The 21765-nt window shown below is 43.9% G+C and overlaps 1 protein-coding gene across 1 annotated transcript in view; it reads left to right on the forward strand.

Moving 5' to 3' along the window:
- NF1 (neurofibromin 1) overlaps window positions 1-21765 on the forward strand; it is a 261133-nt gene that overhangs the window by 226640 nt on the left and 12728 nt on the right. The window contains 11 exon segments of the mRNA XM_032217021.1: window positions 2902-3003; window positions 5385-5525; window positions 7124-7250; window positions 8953-9084; window positions 10424-10559; window positions 13334-13491; window positions 14933-15055; window positions 15810-15937; window positions 16884-16984; window positions 17668-17810; window positions 20021-20067. Of these exon segments, the coding sequence (XP_032072912.1) occupies window positions 2902-3003; window positions 5385-5525; window positions 7124-7250; window positions 8953-9084; window positions 10424-10559; window positions 13334-13491; window positions 14933-15055; window positions 15810-15937; window positions 16884-16984; window positions 17668-17810; window positions 20021-20067 (1338 nt within the window).

Raw genomic sequence — 21765 nt, forward strand, 5'->3', positions numbered from 1 at the left:
CATGATTGGAGATGCAGTAACAGTCATAACTGCAAGGACTGATTGTAAGTCATTTTTTCACTGCCATTATAACTTTGAATGCTCGCTAACCGAATGCTTCTAAGTTGAGAACCATTTGTACTGAATCTAACACTGAGTGGAACAAGTGGGTTTTTCCCCCCCTTCATGCTCTGGAGCATGAGAAATTTTACCATAGGTTGTTGTCAATTTTCCCCCCCTCCATCTTCCCTGAGTCTTTATGCTACCTGGGTTCAGGTAGGTGCTGGGGCTCAGGACCCTGGACAGCACCCCACAGTTTGGGGAATCTGCTAGAATTTTTTAAAGGGGATTCAAGTTAATGTCAGCGTTTCAAGTAACAGCCCCAACGAAAGAAGACTCTGAGGCTTGAGTTTCCTCAAAGTTCCATTTTATTAGCAATGTCATATTGGCACATCTGGGAAAACCCAAATCTGAAAGCTTCTAGGTTTTCCCCACCCAAGTGAAAGTTCAGCCCCCCCTGCCCAGCACCCACATGGCCCAATCAAGCATTGTCCAAAACAGGAGAGTTGCATTGTAGAAAATTAAATGTCATACCACCATTAAAAAGCCTGGTTTTTATATTATGCAAGGCTATACTGGACCAAAAGTTCTCCTATCCTTGAAATCTAGTTCCAGTCCTCCAGGCAATATCAGTACAGTACGATAAATGCATCAGCATGAAGCTAAAGCAAAACTTTGGGAACAGACAGTTTTAAGGAGTGTGTCCCCCCCCCCCCCAGTCACTTTAGCCTTTGGCTGGACATTGCATCCTTCAGTCTCAAAAGACTATGGTATCGTGCTCTGGAAAGAGGCCCAAAAGCAGCATCTGGTGTGGCTTAAAAAGGCCAATTTGAGAGTGGCAATCCCTTCCACACTGAGGGCAGATACATTCTGTCCCCTGCCCAGCCCCCAGATTTCGCTGGTTCCGGGATGGCCTCTTTGCCTCAGCCTGCCAAACAAGTGTCTCTTCGAATTGAGGGAGGCCATGCTGCGCCTTTAGCCTCCAAGCTGAACGATGAGAGGTCAAGGTTTCCCAGCTGATAATGTCCGTTCCCAAGGCCTTTAGATCCCTCTTGCAGATATCCTTATATCGCAGCTGTGGTCTCCCTCTGGGGCACTTTCCCTGCACCAATTCTCCATACAGGAGATCTTTCGGAATCTGACCATTGGCCATTCTCATGACATGCCCAAGCCTTTGGCTACTCAAATAATAAAGGGCCAGTGAGAAAGGTAAGGAATTATCAGGTCTATAATAGAGAAGGCTGGTCTCCTTCAGCTCTGCCTTTTCCTCAGATCATTGAGGCTGCCTCTTGTACAGGTAATCCTTGACTCACGACAGTTCATTTAATGACTGTTCGAAGTTACGACAACACTGAAAAAAACTCTCTGGACCCTTTTTCATACTTACAGCCATTCAGCGCCCCAGTGGTTATGTGATCAAAATTCAGACGCTTGGCAACTGGCTCGTGTTTATGACGGTCGCAGTCTCCCAGGGTCACGCGATCACCTTTTGTGACCTTCTGACAAGCAATGTCAATGGATTCACTTAACTGGGTTATTAACTTAACAACTGCAGTGATTCACTTAACAATGATGGGAGGAAAGGTCATAAAATGGGGCAAAACTCACTTAACAAATGTCTCACTGAGCAACAAAAATTTGGATTTTTTGTTTGGATTGTGGTCATCCATTGAGGACTATCTGTATAGCATCACATGAAACTGGGGCCTACAAATTTAATTTGTGTAATCAGATCAAGTCACAGTTGGAAGTAAAACCTGATGAGCTTTTAATAAATATCCATTGCTGGTCATCTTTGATACCATGTACTAAATCTCCTTTCATATATGCATGTGCGCACACACAGAGATCACTAGATACTAAAATACTAAATATTTTCCCTCATTTTATGCAGAAAGAGAGAAAGAGATTGTTTTTTTCCCAATTGTGTTTTATTTGGATCCACTCATAATGCTTTTTCATTCCCTGAGCTGTGGTGAAATGCTACCGGTTCGGATCAGTTCGCCCGAACTGGTAGAAAAAAAAGCTACCAGTTCGTCCGAACCGGTAGTAAGAAAAAGGTACCAGTTCATTTGAACTGGTAGTAAAAAAAATGCTATCAGTTCGGGTGAACTGGTATTTCTGACGATCAGCTGTGATGCACGATTTATATTAGCTAGAAAGCAGGATTTCCTGCTTTCTGGCTAATCTAAATTGTGTGGCACAGCGGATTCCATCCCTCATAAGGTTCTACTTACCTTTGCAGGCGCGCTCGCTAGCAAGCTCCGCCCACCTACCTAGACGTCAGCATGTCCATTTTTGACACTCTGTGAATGCACATAAGGTCCTGCGCTTGCGTGAAACGTCCTGTGCTTGCACGGAATGTCCTGTGCATGTGCAGAGGTGGCGCCTGCGTGCTCACATTTGTGAACCGGTAGCAAACGTAGATGGATTTCACCCCTGCCCTGAGCTAATGCTGCAGCTGTATACAAGTGGAAATGTGCCAGCCAGGAACGTACTGGTAGAACAGATAAACTAAAAAAAGAGGATAAAGCTTTCTCATCGTGGGATTGGAGCTTTTGGTTAACTAGGAAGAAATGTGTCATGGAGAAGAATCAAGGCAGAGGTGAAGTGCAAGTAAATTTTGTTTTCAATCGGCACAGAAGGAGGTAAAAGCACATACTAGAAAACGCAGAAGGCGAAATGAAACTATAGTCTTAATGGCCCAGTTCCAGGAAAAGCAAGACAGAACAAAAGCACTCTGGATTGACTGAGGCACAAGGAAATAACACCATAATGTGAAAGGAGAACCCACATCTGCAGGGATTAAATATCAGTGTAAACAAGCTAATATTACTTTGATTTTTTTTTAACCAATTACAGGGTCTGGAGAGCTGCTTGAAAGGGCCAGACAACTACAATAGCCAAGTTCTGATAGAGGCCACCGTCATAGCCCTGACTAAGCTCCAGCCACTCCTCAATAAGGTAAACTGGTAGGGCCCCCAGCATCTCGTTCTCTGTGGCCCTGTGGGCAGAAAAAAAGGGTAACTCCATTCCTCAGGATAAAGGTTAGAATGATCCAGGTGGGGGGGAGATGTTTGGAAGTTGTATTTTTAACCTATTCCTTAATTGCTCGTTAGCAAATCTTGAAAATCTTGCCAATGATTTATTAGATTACTAGAGATCCTGATAAGGGACACGGTGGTTCAGTGGCTAAGACGTTGAGCTTGTCGATCAGAAAGCTCGGCAGTTTGGCAGTTTGAATCCCTAGCGCTGCCTAACGGAATGAGCTCCCGTTCCTTGTCCCAGCTTCTGCCAACCTAGCAGTTCAAAAACATGTACAAATGCAAATAGAAAAATAGGAACCACCTTTGGTGGGAAGGTAACAGCATTCCGTGCGCCTTCGGCTTTTAGTCATGCCAACCACATGACCACAGAGATGTCTTCAGACTGCGCTGGCTCTTTGGCTTTGAAATGGAAATGAGCACTGCCCCTTAGAGTCAAGAATGACTGCCACATATGTCGAGGGGAACCTTTGCCTTTAGAGATCCTGAAGGATTGGAGGTATCACTTTGTGTGTCTGTTCCCCCCTCCTTCCTTTCAGTCTCTTCATCACTTTTTGGTTCTCAGCCATTCGGTCGAAACCACAGTTTCCAGTTCTATTTAGAGTCAGGAGTGCTCTGCCTTCATTGACACGCGATTGATTTGGCCACATTTAGAAAAAGAAATGGGAGGGGAAGAAGGGAGGTTTATCTCAAAGATGTTTTATTTTCTAATAAAAGGTTGCACATGTACGGTAACTCTTGCAGTTACATCTACCCTACCCACAAGTGCCGGAGGCAGGATGTAGACCAGGGGTGGGTTCTGGCAATAGCAATAGCAATAGCAGGTTTTTATATACCGCTTCATAGGGCTTTCAGCCCTCTCTAAGCGGTTTACAGAGTCAGCATATTGCCCCCAACAACAATCCGGGTCCTCATTTCACCCACCTCGGAAGGATGGAAGGCTGAGTCAACCCTGAGCCGGTGAGATTTGAACCGCTGAACTGTGATCTAGCAGTCAGCCTGCAGTGCTGCATTTAACCACTGCGCCACCTTGGCTCCTGGCAGCCAGCTCTGCTGGTTTGCTCGTGGCTGCGCCATACGTGCGCACTTCATGCGTATCCACAGTGCAATAAAAATTGCTCTGTGCATACCCAGAAGCAAAAAACAAGATGGCCGTGCCTACAATGGCACCCGGAAAACCGATTCGGGGGTGTGGCAGGCCTGCGTGGCTCCCGGTTCCAGTGACTCAGGCCGCCAAACCACGACCGGTTCAGCCGAACTGGGCCAAACCAGTAGGAACCCACAACTGGTGTAGACTGATTCCTCTCTTAAGTAGTCCCCATCTAATGACACCAAGAATAAGGGCCTTCTCGGTGGTGGCTCCCTCCCTTGATACTCTTGGAATCTTATCCCCATGAAGATAAGATGGGCCCGACTTTGATGTTCTTTCAAAGGGCCTCAAGACCTGATTCTGTCAGCAGACCTGGGGATCCCAGGGTGATATGGAGCCCATCAAGTGATTGATTAGATTTGTTGTCACATGGAGGTAGAGATTTGTTGGATTTTTTATTTCAGGTTTTATTTCTGTAAGACTCCTGGAGTCTCTGGGAGTGAGTTGGACAGCCATGTCAGTTTTCCTAAAATAAATATGCTTGACGCAGCCCCATGGGCAATATGAAGGGGCAGACTGCTCATATATTCCCACTCCATCTGCCCAAAGTTGTTGTTTTCAGAGAATCTGTGGTACAGTCTTTCCCTTCATGTATGGCTGTACATTGTTAGCATGGCCTCAACCTCAACAGTTCACTTTGGCTGCGGGTACAATTCTGGAAGGCTGATGATGGAAAAACCAACCCAAAGAATGAGCCAATGATAGCAACAGCTACCAGTCATTAGCTGAAGTCCCTGTAGAATGAAACTGTCAAGCCAACTTACGACCATCTCATCCAGACTGGGCCAAGAGTCCATGGATGTACCTTCCAGCGTGTTTTGTACCCATGATTGCAGTTAGTCTAGAGTCTAGAGATTGCGTGGATGCCAGATGCATCCAGTTTTGTTGACACGAAAAAGATGTGACTCTTGGTTCTTTCCCAGCAGAACAAATGTGCTGTAGGGTCCTTGGTGTTCTCTGAGCTTGGTGGTTTTCTTGCAGACATTTCATTGCCACATCACTAATGATGCTACTTAGTATGGTAATGAAACATCTGCAAGAAAACCAGCAAGCGCAGAGAGCGCCACCGTTCAACCCTAAGTTACAAATATTCCCGTCTATCAAAACGAACCGCTCCAGTTCTGTCATTTTATTCCTCTGTTTCTGTTTAGGACTCCCCTATGCACAAGGTACTGTTTTGGGTGGCCATGGCAGTTCTACAGCTGGACGAGGTCAATCTGTATTCCGCAGGCACGGCTTTACTTGAGCAGAACCTACACACTCTGGACAACCTCCGGGTATTTAATGATAAAGTAAGCAAACCATTTCCCAGAACACGCAAGAACAAAAGAAAGCATGAATGTTCTCTTAGCGCTGTAATATGCGTCATCTTTTCACCACGGGTGAATCGGTTTTGGGGGGAAAACGTGAGCTGCTTCCTTGTTGAAAAGTAACTTGAGTTTTGAGAACGTAATGTTGTTTGACATTTCTTGAGTTTCAAGAAATGAGATTTTTATTTTATGGCGCCCAGGGTTATTTTTAATATCCCAGCAGTTTTACAAGTGCTGGTGTAAGATTAGGTGATGCATACTAAAATTGACCAGTAGGGCTGCAGACTAAAATAGAACACGGAAGACGAAAGCAAAGACAAATAGATCTTGGACGCACCCACCTTATGCTGCTTTTTTTCCCCCAGAGGTTATTTTTAGACTGCTTCTTGTGCTCTTTATTTGCTTTTGATTTCTTGTGAGATGTAATTCCAATCACCTTAGCTCACTTTTTATGTACTGCCAAGGCTAACGTGTCTTGTTCAACAAGCCACAATTTATCCCAAAGGGCTTTTTCAAGAGGCAACCGGGACTTTCTTGTTTTTCTTTGAAGATGTTTTGCTTCTCATCCAAGAAGCTTCTTCAGCTCTGACGGGATGGTGGGGAATGGAAGGGTTTATATTCCTTGCAGACAGCTGGTCATTTGTATTCTGAAAAAGGAAACCCTACTTAATTTCTTGCCAGTGTTCTTTGAACCACAAACTATTATTTGCAACCTTTGTTTATCCCGGATACAGAGTGGGTTTCAAAGAAGAGAATATGTAAGAAGCTCAGGGCTGAACTGTGGAAACCTTGATCACCTCTGTGCTTGGTGTCTGCTGCTGATGTTACTTAGTTGGGTAATGAAATGTCTGCAAGCAAACAACCAATCTCAGAGAATAGAATAGAATAACAGAGTTGGAAGGGACCTTAGAGGTCTTCTAGTCCAACCCCCTGCCTAGACAGGAAACCCTATACCAGCGATGGTGAACCTTTTTTGGCTTGCGGGCCATAAAGGGGAGGGGCGCAGGGGGGGGCGGGCATGCCACACCCATAATGCAATGTGCGACACACACACACCCCAGTGTGCATGCACGCATGAGAGACGCTCTCCCATTTCTCCATGGTTTTTTCACCCTCCCCAGGCTCCAGAGACTTTATAGGAGCCTGGGGAAGGCAAAAACAGCCTCCCCCGCCCCCCGGAGGCCTTCCGGACGCTTCAGGGACCTTCAGAGGGCAAAAAATGACCCTACGAGCAAACCGGAAGTGACTTGCATGCTGGCAGCTGACAGGGTAACACCTTGCCTGCCCTGACAAATGGCTGTGTGTGCTACCTGTGGCATGCGTGCCATAGGTTCGCCATCCCGGCCCTATACCATTTCAGACAAATGGTTATCCAACATCTTGAAAACTTCCAGTGTTGGAGCATTTGTGAACTTCTGGAGGCAACACCAAGATCTCCACAGTTCAGACCTGAGCTATGCATATTTTCTTCTTATGAGTAGATGATTGAATGTGTCTACCTGGAATGAATTGAGAGTTAAGCGTGGGTCTTTTTCTGACTGAATTGTCTGATGCCTGTACGTTGGCCTCTTCCCGGACAGAGCCCCGAGGAAGTCTTCATGGAGATCAGGAGGCCTCTAGAGTGGCACTGTAAGCAGATGGACCACTTTGTGGGACTCAATTTCAACTCCAACTTCAATTTTGCACTTGTGGGACATCTGCTAAAAGGTAGGAAGGCAATGCACGGTGGCTTGATTTTCTTGCTGTCAGGCCCAGGACACAAAAGTATTGTTTGTGGTAGGAATTCTGTATACTGTGCCTATGATTTGCATCAGAAAGGGATCCTAGGGGAGGGATCGCCAACCTTGGCAACTTTAAGACTTGTGGACCTCAACTCCTCAGCTTTGCTGAGCCAGGGATTCTGGGAGTTGAAATCCACAAGCCTTAAAGTTGCCAAGGTTGGAGAGCCCTGTCCTATAGCACTTTAGAGTTCCTCGAAGGAGAGCAGAAGATACTGAAGAGAGAGGGACTGGAGAGGGAAAGAGTGGGGGGAAATACCTAGAATTAATAGGCTGAAAGGAACTTTTGTGATAGAAGCTGAGATGCACTTCAGGAAAAGACACAGTTTTCACAGACAAAGAAAGCCCTGGTTTGAGACTTGGGTCATTTGTGAAAAGGGGAGATCTGTTTATTGTTCAAGAGTTGTTTCTGGATGACAAAGGGGAAATTGTTGCTATGTGTTAGAGGCCAAAGTGGTTGCCCACTTTTCTTCTCCTTGTGCCTTGCTTTAGAATTCAAGATGGTCAAATAGATTGTCCTCTTTCAGGTTGTTGTTGTTTTTTCTTCCATTCATTCGTCTCAAATTCTCAAAGGCTGCCTTATCAAGTCCTTGCAGTGTTCTTGGCAAGATTTTTCAGAAGTGGTTAGCCGTTGCTTCTTTCCTAGGGCCGAGAGAGAGTGACTGGCCAAGATCACCCCGCAGGCTTTGTTCTTAAAGCGGGACTAGAACTCACAATCTCCCAATTTCTAGCCTGATGCCTTAACCAGTATATCAAATCTGGTCCTCACATTACATATAGAAAAACAAATTAGTGGGGGAAAAAGATAATGTAAGCGTAAGTAAAGAAGTAACATCACAAGATGCTGGCCAGAGTGGAATTTCCCCTCCTGAACTGCTAGTTTTCTGCATTCAAGGAGGAATTATGCTTAGAAATCATTCTGGTTTCCCCATCTTGTAGTGTTTGTTCTATCATTACCTTTCTGTGTAAATCGAGCCTAACATTCTTTTGGGATTGGCGTGACAAACCCTTCCACCCCCGACGAGCAACAACACAATTCCTTTCAGGATCCCTTCATTCCAATTTAGGATTTTAAATTTGGGTCAACAACATTTCTTCCTTTTGTGCAAAAGCCTCAAAAATGCATTGCATTTTATTTATTTATTAAATGTATATGCCACCGAATTCTCCCACTTTTTTCCTCCAGAATCCCAGATTCTAAAGCTTGATTACTTGCAGTAAGTACATGCTTGCTGCTTTTCCGGAGACTCACAATAACTTTGGAAACCACTAAAAATTAGTGGTTAGTATTGCTAAGGTTGCACAATCAATGCTTATTTCTTTTGGTTATGAGAATCAGCAATGTGTCATTCAGGTTACTGAAGTCTGGTTTTCACAGGACAGGATAGGATAGGATAGAATAGAATATGTTGTTGTCACTTTAATTGTACACCAATTGGCATACATTAAAATGAAATTACATTGCATGCAGCTCTCAAAGGGTTTTTGAATAGGTTTCAACTCCCATCCCACTTTCTGAGTGCCCGTTTAAGTTTATGCACTGTCTCTTTAAGACATTTCCCCACTTTTCAATTGATGCTTTTCTTTGTTTCTGGATACCTGGTCCTTTAACACATTGTTTATTTCACTAGGTTACCGGCACCCATCGCCAACCATAGTAGCAAGAACAGTAAGGATTCTGCACACACTCCTCGCTCTGGTTAACAAACATAGGAACTGTGATAAGTTTGAGGTGAATACCCAGAGTGTGGCTTACCTTGCAGGTAAAAACCCCAAATCTATGAAGTTTGTATCCAATCCAGTCCAACCCAAACTGGGTAATAACACAGCGTGAAAGTATTCCTCTCAATTCATAACAAAATGTGAGCTGCCAAAAGGAGGGAGCCAGTCTACGTATAATAGCAATAACACTGCCTAAGATGGAAAGGGGACGTGGTGGCTCAGTGGCTAAGAGCTGAGCTTGTCGATCAGAAAGGTTGGCAGTTCAGCGGTTCGAATCCCTAGCGCTGCATAATGGAGTGAGCTCCCATTACTTGTCCCAGCTTCTGCCAACCTAGGAGTTTGAAAGCATGTGAAAAATGCAAGTAGAAAAAATAGGAACCACCTTTGGTGGGAAGGTAACAGCGTTCCGTGCACCTTTGGCATTGAGTCATTCCAGCCACATGACCACCGAGGCATATTTCGACAGCACTGGCTCTTCGGCTTTGAAACGGAGATGAACATTGGCCCCTAGAGTCAGGAACGACTAGCACATATGTGCAAGGGGAACCTTTACCTTTAAGATGGAAAGGCTATCGACCTCAATCTCCCCATTCCTAGCTATTATAACTTGGAGACCAGTAAAATCAGTGAGGAAGCCCAGATTCATTTAATAGCCATGTTACTAGCTTCACAACTGCAGTAATTCACTTAACAACTGTGCCAAGAAAGATCGTAAAATGGGGCAAAATTCACTTAGCAACTGTCTCGCTTAGCAACATAAATTTTGGGGCTCAGTTGTGGCGTTAAGTCAAGGCTATCCTCATTCCCATTTAAGTCTGTAAGCCTTTTCTTTAAGACAAGGATCATCATCACAGCACCCAGTGAGCCTTAAACAGTTTTTGCACCCCTCTGTTAAAATAATAATATAAAGATGCAGACTGAAACATTGTGAAATATCTAAATCTTGTGAGATTTCAGTATTCTTTGGAGGTTGCATATGTAGGCATTGTCATCACATGGGAAGCCAGAGTCAGATTGCCAAAATCATTTGGGGGGTTTGCCATAAAGGCATTTATAAAAAGGTTGGGTTTGTGTGTGTGTCTTTTGTTGAGGATTTAACAAGAGTCATGTCATACTTTAGGATCTTAGGGACTTAGAATTTTGTCACAGTGGAGAATTGGCAGTGCAGTGGCTCCCTCAAATTTTATTTTTATTTCTTTTTTAAATGAAAATGAATGGAACCAAGTTTCTCAGGATTCTGAGTTCTTGATTTAATACCGTAAGTTGGTAGAGAGTTTTCTAATACTAGGAAGAAGAATGCTGTCTCGAATGTTTGGAAGAAGAATGTGAAATATGTCAAATATCCTTTGAACATTTCTGTGCTTCCTTTTGTCTGTTCAGCTCTGCTGACTATGTCCGAGGAAGTTAGGAGCCGGTGCAGCTTAAAGCATAGGAAATCACTCCTCTTGACGGATATTTCAATGGAAAACGTTCCTATGGAGACATATCCCATACATCACAATGAAGCCAGTTGTAGGTCAGTGAAATTTTGAAAAGTTTATTAGAGGATATGGACAGTTCTGTAATATTCTATCTACCATATTTTTATAAGTATGAGTATAAGACCCACCTTTCCCCCCCAAAAAAGAGGGTGAAAATCTGGGTGCATCTTATCCACTGAATACAGCATTTTTGGCCTCGCCCCGACCCCTTCATAAAAATGGATGTGCAGAGGGTTTGGGAGGCCTGCAAAGTGCTCCTAGGGTTGGAGGAGGGCAGAAATGAGCGAAAAATGGGCTGTTTTTTGCTTGTTTTTGCCCCCCCCCCCCCAAGCCCCGAGAAGCACTTTGCAGGCCTCTCAAACTATCTGCATGCCCCGTTTTTTACAAAAAAATGAGGCGTGCAGAGGGTTTGGGAGGTCTGCAGAGTGCAAAAACTTTTTAAAAAATTTATCTCTCCAAAATCTTGGTGCGTCTTATACTCCGGTGCGTCTTATACTCTGAAAAATACAGTAATAGAATTGTGTGTGTGAAACTCCGGCCTCTGTCCCTTGATGCTGTCCTTTGGTGCAAAATGACATTTAAGAAGGGACTTGGAAAGACACTTCAACCCACTTGTTACTCTCCAGCCGGGAGAGAATTTATTTGTTTTTGCAAATTACTGAAGGCAGCTAAATGATTTATGACACAGGGAAAAAAAAGGGCAGGAGGCAAAAGACAAAAATTACTTGCAACTAAAGTTATTCTGGGAAAGAAAGAGCTGTCAAGAACTTGATCTTGGAAGGCTCAAACATTATGTTTCACTAGCTAAATTCATATCCTGGCTATGTTCAGACAATATGCTAAACCTTCGTTAGTTTAACCAGGGTAACTGAATTCGGTTTTCTGGGCTGAGTTTACAGAATATTTTTAACATAACCTAACAGCTGTATTTACGTGACATGCTATGCTGAAAAAAATTATGGACGAGAGCCTAGTTCACACAGTAATCTGGTTGGTTTCTCTTAATATGCTAAACCATAAATTATTCTACTTCAATCTAGTTATTCTACATGTTTCAATAGAAGAGAGTGTCTACAGTTTGGGGTTGAATTGTGAGCTTCTTGTGGTCTCTGAGCTTGGTTCTTTGCTTGCAATGACCCAACCTAGGTAATATAATCAGTTATGCTGCTGATGCTGATGCCATCTAGCTGAGTAATAAAACATTGCAAGCAAACACCAAGAACTCTACAGTTTACATATTATATAACCCCAGTCGCAAAATCAGAAAGCCTGGATATTCATACACTGGTAAGATGTAGGTTGACTGGTTTGTGGTTTGAGGATTCATAGCATTCATATTGTGAGAAGTTGCTGTTTGTTTGAACAAGCCAGAATCAGACTTGAAGACACACATAGCCTTGTTGCTTTGTATCTTTCTTAATTCCTCCTCCTTGAAGGTTAGAAGTTTGTCCTGAACAAACCATTCGTAACGTGACACACAGGGGTGGGATTCAAAAAGTTTAGCAACCAGTTCTCTGCCTGGTTGCTGGGCGTGGCCATAGTGGGCATAGCCTACTTGGCCTCCTGCACCATTAGGGGGGGGAGAGGAGATGTTTTCACCCTCCCCAGGCTCCAGAGGCTTTCTTGAGGCCCCGGGAGGGCAAAAACTGTCTTCACCGGGCTCTGGAGGCCAAAAACAGACCCATTTCTGGACTTCCGGAACTTCCGGGAGGCCTGTTTTTCACCCTCCCAGAGCCTTCGCACGGGTCATGCACTCACCTGGCATCCAAAATGGGCCGCATGGGGACTCTTGGGAGGGGAGGGGTGGGCAGGGCGGGGCCAGCCAGTCCTTGCAATTACTGGTTCAGCGAACCAGATGCAAAATTAGCAACCAGTTCTCCCGAACCAGCTGAATCCCACCACCCCTGATGACACATCACATTAATCCATAGTTTCACTGAATAAATTTTCAACAAACTGCTTTCAGATTACCTTAAAACAAGACATGCTTTATTCACTGACATTCATTCATTGTGCTAGGCCCCAAATAAACTGCATCGTTACTTATCTCATGTCTCCTTCTGAGGGAGCCTAGTAGAACAGACACTAAAGAAGTAGCAGTAGAACCTGGCCATCTGCTGAGGTGCATGAGAGTAAATGATGGGACCATGTGTCATGATATCATTAAACAAACCATGAAAACCATCATTAGCATCACTTGTGTGATGGCATCATTAAGTCCACAGCATCAGTGTATTCATTCCAGTTACATCTTGGGAAAACGCTCAGATCCATTGTGGCCTTGAATCATCTCTCTTTCCAGCTTCGTGCCAAAGCAAGAGAGAACCAAAGCACTAGATCAGGGGTTTCAAACTCAAGGCCCGGAGGCCGGATCCGGCCCGCAGGGTACTTAGATCTGGCTCATGGGACCAGACTGGAAATAGCAAAGGACCTGCCCGCGGGGCTTCTGCCAGCAGAAACAGGCTCCCAAGCTCCGTTTTCGGCTGCCACGACCTCCTGCAACCCTCTGCCAGTGAAAACGGAGCTCAGGAGGGCCACGCGCTTTGGCCACCACAGGAGCCCTCGACAGGAGTGACATCGAGCTGGCCACGCCCACCCTGGCCATACCCATCCCATCCCCCCAAAGTCAGACACAACCCTGATGCAGCCCTTAATGAAATCGAGTTTGCCACCCCTGCCCTAGATGTAAGGTAATGCACGGGTGCCCAGTCGACTTGATAAAAGGAAGGAAGCTCACGTGTCTGACTAATGTCTGGCTGTGGGAAGATGGTTTGTTTTTGGAATGACTGGTTTTCTTTTTCCTTTTTAGGACACTAAGAGAAAACCAGCCCTGGTCTTCTCCCAAGAACTCCGACAGACATCTCGCTGCTAATTACCCAACTGTTGGGCAGATCAGCCCCCGCACAAGGAAATCCATGAGCCTGGACATGGGACAGCCTTCTCAAGCAAACACTAAAAAGCTGCTAGGTTGGTTGGCTGTGTCAATCTTCTTTTAACCACAAAGATTTGGGCCAGGCAATAACAAGACCAAAACAGACAAAGCCCTACTTGGCAAACTTGCTTTAGACGTTCTCATCAAATATACCTTTTGTTTTCTGTACAGGTATTCCTCGACTTACGACCACAATTGGGACCGGAATTCCCGTCGTAAGTTGTTGCGGTCGTAAATCGAGTTGGACCCGATTTTACGACAGTTTTTACGGCAGTGAATCACCGCAGATGTGTGCATCACATGATCGTTAACAAATCCAGCTTCCCCAAAGGGCTTTTTTTTTTTTTTTTTGCCGGAAATCGGCAAAAAAAGGCCACAAATCACAATCACTTGACCGCTGGGCACTGCAACCGGTCATAAATGCAAGCCAGTTACCAAGCGCCCACGTTGCGATTGCGTGATTGTGGGTGCGGTGCGACCGTCATAAGTGCGAGTTCAGTTCATTAGATCACTTTTTCCAAAGCCATTGTAACATTGAACCGTTGTGAAATGAACGGTTGTAAGTCGAGGACTACCTGTATTAAATAGAGGGGGTGGAATGTTGATGGAATCTAGACTCATGTTAGCTCAGATTCCTTGCATTACACCTTCAGTTCCACCAGGCTGCCACTCCGCAGCCCCTGGATGCTGCTGTCACTCAAAAAAAGAAACCCTGGCTAATTTCTTGCTAGTATTCTTTGAACCGCAAACTGTTATTTGCAATCTCTGTTTATCCAGGTTGCAAAGTGGATTCCAATAGAAGAGAATATATGTAGTTCAGGGTTGAACTGTGGCGTCCTTAGTCCTCCCTGTGCTTGGTGTCCATTGGTGATGTTACCTACATAGTTGGCTAATGAAACATCCGCAAGCACACAACCAAGCTCATATGGTTCCACCACAAAACCGTGCTTGACTAAACCGCGTCCGACTAAACCGCGTCTCTGACGTCATCAACAGGGCAACAACAGCGCGGAGACAGAAGCACGCTGTAAACCCTAAACCTAAAATTAACCCCTAAACCTAAACCTAACCCCTCTAAACCTAATCCTAAACCTAACCCTTAACTTAACCCTAAACCTAACCTTTAACCTAACCCTAAACCTAATCCTAACCCTTAACCTAACCCTTAACCTAACCCTAACCCTTAACCTAACCCTAAACCTAACCCTAACCCTTAACCTAACCCTAAAGCTAACCCTAACCCTAACCCTAACCCTTAACTTAAGTTGAATCGGCTTGCTTTCAAAGCGCTATTTAAAGCGCCCTTCTTTCTCTGCGCTGGCTGTTGTCGCCCTGTTGATGACGTCAGCGACGCGGTTTAATCAGGCGCGGTTTAGTCAAGCGCAGTTATTACGGGTCACGAGCTCATATAACACCAAGGACTGCACGGGAGTGGTTTTCAGGAGCAAGCAAGTTTAACTGGCTTCATTTTCATAGGTACGCGAAAAAGTTTTGACCACTTAGTGTCGGACACAAAAGCCCCTAAGAGACAAGAAGTGGAATCCGGGATCACTACACCTCCAAAAATGAGGAGAGTAGCAGAAAATGATTACGAAATGGGTAAGACTTCAAGTACAACACCTTTCGAGCTAATTGCTGTGTATATTTAATCAAATGCCTTATACAATTATTTATTTTGCTGTGGTATGCTAGAATACAATAAAATCTGCCAATGCAATCAAATCCACCATACAGTATAACAAAGTCTCCCAGGGTTGGAATTAATTCGTGCAGCAGACTTCACACGCCAATCTTGCCCTGTGTAGCACCCTCGGAAAAGATTTTAAGAGTACACTGGAGAATTTCTTCCTCCTGTTTCATGAGAGAGAAACAGTGGAGTAGAAATTGTTTGTTGGCTTCTGCCTAACACCGGAGACCTTACAGAAGTATAACATACACCTCACTAATCGAAATGCTTAAATGAGAATAAAAACACTTGCATGTTATGAGATGTTGTCATTGTTTGTTTTATTGTTCTGTTGTCTGACTCCTGTTTGCATATTTCTTCCTTTTTGTGGTGAGCTGCCTAGAGGAGCTCCATGGCAAGAGAGGTGACAAATAAATTTAACAAATAAGTAAAACTGTGTGAAAGACCCTTGCAGACAAATGGCCCTTTTGCCAGTCTAGTTACGGCAATGACTGAGCTACAGAGATGTTCCATGGTTGAGATAAGATTGGACCTGAATCCTCACTGGTCTTCCCAGCTTTTTCTTTCAAAACTTCAGTGTGTCTCATAGTGATTGAGGCAGCCTCTTACCTAGGACACAAGAGCTGTTGTCTATTCTGGTTATAATCCCTGGGTTCCTTCCTGCAGAAACACAAAGGATATCACCCCAACAGCATCCCCATCTCCGTAAAGTATCTGTGTCCGAGTCTAACGTCCTCCTAGATGAGGAAGTCCTCACTGATCCCAAAATCCAAGCTCTGCTGCTGACTGTCCTTGTAAGTATACAATCCAGGTCATGTGATGATCCCTCCTGGAAACACTGCTTGAAAAATAACAACTGCAATGATAGGGGGTCCCTTTCCTAAGAAGACCTGTTCCAGAAAGTCCTTAATTTGGGGACTTGTGAAAAGGAAAGTACACAAATCCTGATCAAGCATTTCTGCACAAAACGAGAGGCTGAGGATCAAAACATGTCAGGATGGCATACATATTCAATACAAAAAAGATGCTCTAGAACAGGGGTGTCAAACTCTCTGGCAGAGTGCTTGGCCACCACAGATGCCCCAACACAAGTGATGTCCATCCTGGCCACGCTCACCCCAGACACCCGAGGTCAAACAACCCTCAGTGAAATCAAGTTTGACACCCCTACTCTAGAAAGTGTGCAGAGAAGACCAACAGAGATGATAAAAGGGTCTGGAGGCTAAAGCATACGGTGAATGGTTGAGGGAACTAGATATGTCTGGCCTCTTGAAGAGGAGGATTTGGAGGACATGACTGCCTGTCTCCTAATAGTTTAGGGGCTGTCACATAGAGGAGGGGATCGATCTATTCTCCAAAGCACCAGAAGGGCAGGACAAGAAGTAATGGGTGGAAGCTTGTGAAAGAGAGGTCCAATCTAGAAATAAGGAGAAATTTCTTGACAGTGAAAACAATCAGTGGGATAGCTTGTAGGAGCTCCATCACTGGAGGTTTTCAAAAATAGACTGGACAACTATTTGCCCAGGATGGAATAATGTCTCCTGCCTTAAACGGGGCTAGCCTAGAAGACCTCCAAATTCTCTTCCAGCTCTATATTCTGTGTCTATGATCAAAGCCTTGCCCCTTTTGACCTTGTGCTGTCTGCAACTATAGTTGATTTAATCTAACAGCTGATTAGAAATTGCAAACTGATGTTTCTTCTTCCTTCTCTTTCCCTCTCCCACTTTTGTCTTGGGACAGGCAACGTTGGTAAAATACACAGCAGATGAGTTTGACCAGCGAATCCTGTATGAATATTTAGCAGAAGCCAGTGTGGTTTTCCCAAAGGTCTTCCCTGTTGTGTAAGTGTTGAGTTTTTCAAAGGAAGTAATTGCCTTGCCAAAAAAAACAATATGCAAGGTGTGATTTTTGAACATCTCCCTGTGTGCTCTAGAGTAATTCACTTGAAATCATGCAGGCAGAAAGAAACAACGTGATGTATATATTTGGTGGGACATAAATATTAAAGAAGTCCCTGCAAGCTTGCTCAAGGTTTAAGTTGTGTGATGTCTGAAGCAGCCTTTAGAACAGTGTTTCTCAACTTTAGCCATTTTAAGCCTTGGGTGGACTTCAACACCCAGAATTCCCCAGCCCAACATCTGTGGGATGCTCCAAAATCCCACCCAATTTTGTCATGCAGTTTCTAAGAACACTATAGTATAATTGTGGGGATCTTGGATTAAAAAAATAGAGCTGGTTTTCAAGATGAACACAAATTATTTGGGTTTATCTACCTATACCTGCACCGTACAATTTTGGTGATAGTACTTTGGTATGGTGCTTAAAAGGTTTGATGGAGTAGCACTGGAAATGAAATTCCCTGGCAAGAATAATTGACTTTCACAACCATTTCTATGTCAATACTCATTTCTATATAGACATAAAAACTTGAAGGATTAAACACCCTTGAAAACCCAATTGTTTGCTGCAATAAAAACTTGAAGGAGATAACCTGATCACACATTGCATATATTTTGCTATCTAGGCACAATTTATTGGACTTCAAGATAAATACTCTCTTATCGCAATGCCAAGATCCAAATTTATTGAATCCCATTCATGGGATTGTTCAGAGTGTGGTTTACCATGAAGAATCTCCACCGCAGTACCAGACGTCTTATCTGCAGAGTATGTATCTTGCAACTCTTTCAAGAACTGGAGGGGGGGGGGATTTCTGCTCAGATATAGATTATATAAGACTATTTTAGGTTTTCCCCACAATATTTGTTCTTTATAGCATGTGTGATTTAGAGGCCCAGAGTCACTCAAAACAATGAGGTGGGTGGCATATAAACTTAATAAATGAAATTTAAAAATGTAAGAAAATGTAAACATTTAAATATACGTATGCATGTATGTATGGTGTGTGTGTGTGTGTGTGTGTGTGTGTTTTATTTGTGCTGATAAATAAATAAAGGGAGACTAGTAGAGATCTATTTCAAGCTATTTAGCTCTCATCAGCTAGCCATACCCTTACTGGGATTTGAACCTGGGTATGGCTAGCTGATGAGAGCTAAATAGCTTGAAATAGATCTATACTAGTCTCCCTTTATTTATTTATCAGCACAAATAAAAAACACAAATATAACAAAGGCAACAGTAAAAATATTGGGTTTCTGTTGTGATGGACTCTTGTGACGAGCCGATTGACAGATGATGGAAGCAGTTAGCTTCCTCCCATAATTGGGGCTTACCAGGGGTTGTAAAAAAATCTAATACACACACACACACACACACACCTCTCATCAATACCTCAGGCTACCTTTCAAAAGAAAACTGTATAGTAAAGTGATTTGTACCAAAAGGCTGTTTGAGGGATGGATTTTTTTCATTCTCCATTTGGACAAACAGCGCTTTTTAATATTTTTCCCCTCCCTTCTGCTTTTTGAGAGGGGGAAGGAAGTTTGATACAGTAGTGAAACACCTGATCCTGGGAGCTTGTGGGCTCCCTTTCACTGAAGGCCAGAGAGTCACCTCTTGAAAAGGCTTTATATTCCTCCACAGAGAATTGGAATCCATGGCCTGTATGTTCCATTCCAGTTCTGTGTGCCTTGGCTTAAATGAATACTGCACCAAATATTTCCTGACTTCTTTTGCAGAAAGACACATAATTTCATTTGAAAGGGGTGCAAAGGGACTGCCTGATCTTAAAACTAATGGGCAAGGAGTACTAATGCTACATTTTGACATCTAAAAATAATGCCCTTTGGGTACTTACTCCCTCATGGTGACTGTCCTTCATGCAGATTTTTTTATAAGAAAGGTTGGTAAAAAAAAATACAGAAAAGCAACAGAGGGTTTTAAAACAACACAAATGCCACTAACTTACAAAGTAAAATGATTTCCCTTCAGTGAGAATTTCAAAAGAATTTATCTCTCTCTCTCACCCACACACACCGTCTCAATTCCCTTCACTTTCTTTTAAGTTGTTCCTTCCCTCCCATTTTAATGGCTGCAAGAAAGCAAATACAGGGCTAATTTAAAATACGCTTTATGCCTTAACAATTGCATTTTTCTAGTTTTATGGCTCCTGCCATAGGCATGAGACTACTGTGTTGTATTTTATTGCATACATATAGGAAATGTCTGGGGTTGAGACATTGTTGGAGTAATAGTTATGATTTTGATGATAAATGGACAGAGAGCTGAACCATTAAAAATGTTAAACCACATTATTTCAGTGGCTAAAAAGCATGTTACATTTTGCACGCTCAACCTGGGTTAGAAGTGAGAATTGAATCTCCCTTGTCCGCTATACACTGAATTATCTGTACCCGTTGACTAGCCTCCAGATATAGAATGGAGTTCTGGGATCTGAGGTGATAGGCCAATTGTGCTTATGGCCTTAAGGGTGAGTTCCAGTGGTTGGTTGTAGGCAGTACGCCCCGGTTCCGGTGTACCAATGCCTGCCCAGAGCACTGGGTACCATTCTGGTACGGTGCTCCGGATGGCCCGCCCGCCCGAGCTCCTTACCTGTATTTGATCTCTTCGGCTCTTCCACGCACGGAGCGCACAGCGCCTGTGTGATGCTCTGCCGAGCAGCTGGAGCATTGTGGAGGTGTCGCAAGAGGTAAGGACGCATGCGCACGCATTCATGTGGTGGACGCCGGGCCCCGTTGCACCGTACTAGTTGCAACGGGATCCAGAACCCACTACTGGTGAGTTCCTTGATGGGTTCACGGGGTGGTGCAGGCATCAAAGTGATGAATCAGGATGTGTAGACCAGGCTTCAACCAAAGAATAAGAAGGAATGCTTGCGGATTATTTAGCAGTCAGTCTCATCATTTTCCTAATAAAACCACTCTCTCTTTGTCGTCGCTGCTGCTGTTCATTTGCAGGTTTTGGATTTAACGGTTTGTGGAGGTTTGCAGGACCATTTTCTAAGGTGAGTGATTTGGGCTTCTTTCAGACTGAATGCCACATGGTGGTCTTGGTAAAATCAGGGTGGATGTGAGAGTTTGAGTCCCACTGGAGGATTAATAAGAAAATGTATCAGTAGTCACTAGAAACAGCCTAATGTCAGAGCGGTTCTGGGGACTGGGGGTGGTTTGATCTTGGAATGGATTTGGATGTTTTCAGCCTTGAATTATTTTACAGTCATATATATCACATGATATCATATGCCATATTCACATATTGTGAATTTTGACCATGAGCAATGCTGCAGTGGTTGTAAGTGGAAGGACTGGTCATAAGCCACTTTTATCAGTGCTGCTGTAACTTCAAACAGTCACTAAATGAATGTAAGTCGAAGATTGCCATATTTTTCAGAGTATAAGACGCATGAAGATTTTGAAGAGGCAAATTAAAAAAAAGTTTTTGTACCCTGCAGACCTCCCGAAAAACTACCTGTTTTTTGTGAAAATGGGCCCGTTTTTTGTAAAAAAAAAAAAAAAAAAAAAAAGGGCATGCATAGCCTTTAGGAGGCTTGTAGAGTGCTCCTGGAGGCTGGGCGGGGGGGCAAAAATGAGCAAGAAACGGCCCATTTTTCACTCAATTTTGCCCTCCCCAGCCCCCAGGAGCACTCTGGAAGCCTTCTAAAGGCTATGTACGGCCATTTTTGCTAAGGGGGAGCGGTTTCAGGAGGCCAAAAGTGCTGTATTCAGTGTATAAGACACCCAGATTTTCACCCTCTTTTTTGAGGGAAAAAGGTGCGTCTTAAACTTTGAAAATACAGTACCTATAGGCCAGAGGGTTGGACTTAGATGGTCCTTGTGGTCCGTTCCAACTTGACAATTCTAGGAGTCTGGGTAGCTAAAGTCAGCCCCAGAACTTTACTGATAAGAATAGTGGTGCCCTTCCTCCCCCAATACTGGTAGTTCCAGTGTAATAAACGCTTGTAGACCAAGAACCTCCAAATACCATAGGTCAAGAAACTAAATCAAGCTGGATGCCTCAAGCATTGCTAGCCAGTCTATTCTTCATCTAGGCCCAGTCCATTGTGCCATACTTTGCCTTGTCAGTTGCCGGTTTTCGTTCACCCACCATAATGGCAGGCCTCTCTTTCCTTTTCTTGGCCTCTTTTTATGCCAGAGAACAAATATCTGAAACCCAAGCACCCCTTTCTCCAGAGGACTCTTCTTAACAGCCATCTAGAATTACTGAGCCATGAAACATTAGCTTAACATGTTATAAGAGCCGAGGTGGCGCAGTGGTTAAGTGCAGTACTGCAGGCCACTTCAGTTGACTGTTATCTACAGTTCAGCGGTTCTAATCTCACCGGCTCAAGGTTGACTCAGCCTTCCATCCTTCCGAGGTGGGTAAAATGAGGACCCAGACTGTGGGGGCGATATGCTGACTCTGTAAACCGCTTAGAGAGGGCTGAAAGCCCCGTGAAGCGGTATATAAATCTAACTGCTATTGCTATATTAGAAATGGTTTTGCTACCAAAGTGACATTGGATGGACACAACCTCAAATTGACTTTGAATTGGTAGAAACAAAGAAACCTGATTTTAGAAGTGGGTGGTGTTAGGTAATCATATTCCTATTTTTTTTTTAAAAAAATCTTATTTTAACTGAGGGTCCCTATCCATTACGATCTATGGACCTGAAGTCCAATTATATATTTCATAACACATGAA

This window comes from Thamnophis elegans, chromosome 4 (genome assembly GCF_009769535.1).
Source record: "Thamnophis elegans isolate rThaEle1 chromosome 4, rThaEle1.pri, whole genome shotgun sequence".
In the NCBI taxonomy this organism is placed as follows: domain Eukaryota; kingdom Metazoa; phylum Chordata; class Lepidosauria; order Squamata; family Colubridae; genus Thamnophis; species Thamnophis elegans.